This window comes from Dryas octopetala, chromosome 7, assembly GCF_963921425.1.
Source record: "Dryas octopetala chromosome 7, drDryOcto1.1, whole genome shotgun sequence".
Classification (NCBI taxonomy): Eukaryota; Viridiplantae; Streptophyta; class Magnoliopsida; order Rosales; family Rosaceae; genus Dryas; species Dryas octopetala.
Genome location: NC_141372.1, coordinates 1,819,375 through 1,823,955, shown reverse-complemented (window position 1 = coordinate 1,823,955; position 4,581 = coordinate 1,819,375). Strand labels below are relative to the sequence as shown.

At 36.8% G+C, this 4,581-nt stretch overlaps 1 protein-coding gene across 1 annotated transcript; it reads right to left on the bottom strand.

The window, feature by feature from the left end:
- Window positions 1–364: 364 nt before the first annotated feature.
- Window positions 365–3,479, bottom strand: LOC147278290 (MATE efflux family protein). The gene is made up of 9 exons (XM_086251240.1): window positions 3,168–3,479; window positions 2,485–2,680; window positions 1,997–2,342; window positions 1,808–1,894; window positions 1,642–1,698; window positions 1,279–1,517; window positions 1,055–1,173; window positions 828–914; window positions 365–717 (listed from the first exon to the last, which is right to left on the bottom strand). The coding sequence occupies exons 1-9, from the start codon at window positions 3,432–3,434 to the stop codon at window positions 655–657; spliced, it is 1,461 nt and encodes a 486-aa protein (XP_086107366.1). The 5' UTR covers window positions 3,435–3,479; the 3' UTR covers window positions 365–654.
- Window positions 3,480–4,581: the final 1,102 nt, after the last annotated feature.

Here is a 4,581-nt window from a genome sequence, read left to right as displayed (position 1 = left end):
GTTATTGAAATTTAGTGGTTAAAATCAATCAACCTTTGAAATAATCCTAAACTTAGGTTTTAACAATTAATAAGTGTGTCGCGGGAATGATAATAATACGCCATAGTTTAATAATGATGACGAAAAAAATTATAGTTATTCTAATGTGATTTTCGGCCCTTGACTACTTAGTTCTTATAGTATCATCAAATGCTAATTAAATCGCTAATATCACATGGCTAAGTTTTTATTTATCTAGTCGGATGAAAACTAGGTTCCTTTGACATCTTCAGTGGACTCTATTCCTAAAGTAATGCCCAGCGATATAGCCCAATCATCTCTGCTTTCTGAATTCTGATAAAAGAACCAATCAATGTCGCGTGAAACGAATCAAACATTACAACGTCGTTGATGCCATGAATTAGGAATCACCAAGACCGTTCTTAAATACAACAAAATCGATGTGTCACCACTGTCCACTTGAATTATTAATCAATTAAGCTTTGGACATGGTCCACTGGCAAATCAAAGTTGTAACATACTATTATCCACTACTTGTGAGTTTTAGCATTAAAATCTTGATTAATTAGCACAATGATGCACATTGCACTGTCACTGCTGGTGTCTGCAAAAGCAATAATGTTGGTGTCCCTAATGTTGATGTTAGACTTCAATTTAGTCATGACTTGCTGCAGCTGCTCCTCCCCACTTCATGACACGGCTCTCTGCCTCTTCAGCCTGCATATTCCAAATACAATTATTAATCAATAAAAGGGTTGAAAGTTGAAACACACATGGCTAGGAACTAACATTGGATATGAAGAGTGAAAGAGAGTAAGAATACTGACCTCTTTGTTCCAGTTAGTTATGGCGGTGACTACTATCAAGATAATGGTTTGCAAGACAATGCCACCAATCATCCCTGACCAAATACCCTATAAAACCCACAAGTTCAAAAATTGAATTTAGGGGGAGAATAAAATGATCACAAGTCACAAGCATGTATATAAAGATATTGTATGGCTATGACATTGTGTAGCAAATTTCAAGTGAGAAAGGGACTTTGGTATCACACCTCAGCTCCAAAACCAAATGTGAATCCAAGAACTATTCCAGCAGGCAATCCAACAACATAGTAACACCCAATGTTGATGTATGCAACAAGAGATTGCCATCCAGCTCCAACAGCAACACCTAATTCAGAAACAAATTAAAGACCATTAATGCATAATTGATGAAGGAAAAGAGAACTTTTCCTCTTGGACTTGATTATAGATGTGTGTGTATTCAATTACGTACCAGATAAGACTGGTTGAAGGCTGTTTAGAAGCACTGTGACTCCAAGCAAGACTGCAAGTTGAGTAGTTTCCTCAGCAACAGCAACACTGTTGGTGAAAAGGTATGGGAAATAATCTCTGGTTGCAAACACTATGCTCATGCAAACCACTCCTATAGACACCGAAGTGACTGAAACCACCACCACTGCAAATTTTGCTAGCTTGGGATTACCAGCTCCAAGTTCATTTGATACTCTCACACTGTTGCAACCAACATATCAGATAGTCAATTAATTAATTAATTCTTCATCTTCTTCAAGGAAACAACAAATTAGGAGATAATCAGATAAAGAAAAGAACAAATTAATGAAGGAAACATAAATACCTTATAGCAGCATTAAACCCAAGTGCAATCATTGCATCCCATCCTTGTATGTTCATGCTGCATAAACATGGAAGCAGATAAATGAATTCATAGTTCAGTACATAACCCATGAAACTAATTAATCATTGTTTTGTATCAAAATTTCTAGATGATGCACTTTAATTACCAAATAGAGATGGCATCAACTGGGATCAAAGGGTTCGCCAAACGACCAGTTATAACCACCAGCACCATCAAGTACCAGAATTCCAAACTGCAACCAATCAATTTATATAGCAGAGTTAGAGTGGTACGTACCGAAAGATGACATCTTGCATTGTGAAAATGAAAAACTAGAAGAAGAAAAAAAAAGTACCATAACATGACAGCAGATGCTAGAGATAGCTTAACAAAGCCATATAAGTCAGCAAATGCCAGCCATGAGAAACCACTCCAAGCTCCATCTGACTTGGAAATGAAGATGTACAACAATTGCCCAATAACAATGAACCACCATGAAGTGTTGAGTGTGATTGCTGCTCCAGTTAAGCCCCACCCGAGCTTCAATATCAACAACCAACTGAAAAATGTATGAAACACTAGTACCACAGCTGATATCCAAGCCATGACCATCACTTTCCTCTGTGCTTGTAAGAACTTTTGAATTGGGAAATTGAGTGCGTAGGCGAACAATTGTGGAAGCATCCAAATTGCAAACTTTCCTGCACCAGAAGCCCAATTCGTAAAACTTTCATTTTTGGGCCACAACTTGGATTGGGCCAAACCCATATTTCATTTGTTAAAGAGGGAAATATTGGGCCGAATTTGAGACCAGCCCATGTGATAAGTAATGTAAAGACTAACCAGCGGCCTCAGATATTTCATCGGTCTCCCCAATGAGCTCAAGAATAGGAGGGGACCAAACATAGATGGGAACCAAAAGGCAAGCTGTGGTCAGCAAAATGATCCACGATCTCTGCATGTACACACCCAACATCCTGAGCTGGCCCGCACCGTATGCTTGCCCACACAACGTCTCCAATGCACTTCCCATTCCCAACTGTTTCCAATCACAAAAGTTAACATATTCAATTCAAAGTCAAATTGAAAGATACTTACATTAAGTTACATTTGGTTGTGGGAAATACTTAGATTCTCAGTTTCGAGCTTATTCTTAGTACAAATAATTTTATAACATATGTTATTTTAAAAAAAAAAATTATAACAATCACTAAATTTGTTATAAGATTATTGTTAAATGACACATATTATAAAATTATTGGTATTACAGATAAGAAAGTTCTTAAAACTGAGGAACAAAGCATTTCCTTTCAAAGCCAACTTTGATGAAACACAAATCTTATTTTACAAAAATGAAAGGTTACTTCTATGGCATTCGGTTTCGTCACGGAATATTTTTGTATGTGGCGGTCAATTATGACACATACAACTACCAAAAATGATGTGAATGCTTATTTATTTGTTTTTCTTTTTGAATAAAGGAATGTATATAGAGTTAGAAAGTTTTAATTTAATTTACTACGTACCATGACACCAAAGGCAAGGCCAGCGACGACGGAGTTCTCGACGGAGACGGCGGCGAGCTCGAGCTCCCCAAGAAAGCCAGCGAACGTCTGAGTGAGAGCACCCAAAGAGTACTGACAAATGGCGGTGAAGATTGCTGGGCCAGCAATCTTCCATAGCCTCTTTGACTCATACCCAAACTCCTTAACAACACCCACTTTTTCTTCTTGTTGGCTGCTGTGGTTGGAAATGAGAAGTGGGGTGTTGTCCAAAGCCGCCATGCTTCCCATTTCTACTAGCTAGCTAGCAAGTAATGAATGAAGTGAATATCTCTGCTGCTGTGTTGCAGTTGGAGAGCGAGAGCTAGCTAGCTAAGACTGCCTTTGAGACTTAAAAAGGCTTTCTGTTGCGTACCGTCTTATAATAATTAATACAATGTGAGATTCCGGGGTTTTGGTTCGTTGCGTATTGATCTGTGTTTCTTTGGACTTCCAGTTTCCACTTTCCAGGTTGGTATGGTGCCTTAGTCGCATGTTTGAATGGTCGTTATATATAGTTGAGACGAGTCAGTATACACTATAATATGTAGGGAGAGAGAGAGAGGTGTTAGTTGTACCACGTCATGCAGTTACGTGGTTGTGGGTCTCCAAGTCATAAATGTAAATCGGTATTTTTATGAATTATTCAAACCTTTTCAGACTTTTTTTTTTTCTTTTGATGAATTATTTAATCTCGTACTAATAATTATGGAAGTGTGAGTCTAGGACCCATCTTATATAAGAGTTGGAGAAAAAAATTGAAAAACATTAAATTGGATCCTAAAACATTTTCTATAATTATTGCTTGACATATTTATTTTATTTGATTTTTATCACCTTCCTGCTTTGAGTCTAAATTATTCTTAAATAACTCAATAAATTTTCCCTAGTTCCTCTTCAGTTTTTGGATAATTTCTAAATTAATATTGAATTCATCACCAACCTTTTGTTAAAGGGACCACTAGCTTAAGTTTGGCTCTTGATATAACAGGACTTCAGTTATTAAAATATAATATAAAACTCAAAACTCCAGCAACTATATTGATATAATTTTGTATGCAATATATTAAAATAAAATGTTTACAAGAACCAAGCTCTTTCCCGTCGCCCAAAATGTTAGGTGGTATTCGTGTACTAGGTTGAACCAGTTGAAGTTGATGATGCAAAACGACGTAGTACGTAGTAGGGGTTAAATTAAAAACTGCAGGTTAGAACTTAGAATTAAGTTAGTTGCCAACAAATCATCTCCCTAGTAATTACCACGTATATATTGGTTAATTTGGTTCAGAGTCTTCAACTTCAGACTTTCAGAGTAATATGCAGACCTGCAAAATTTTGATTGAATGCGACGAGTTGAATTCAATAGTGTGTCAAACAAACGGTGGGTAACTATATTTAT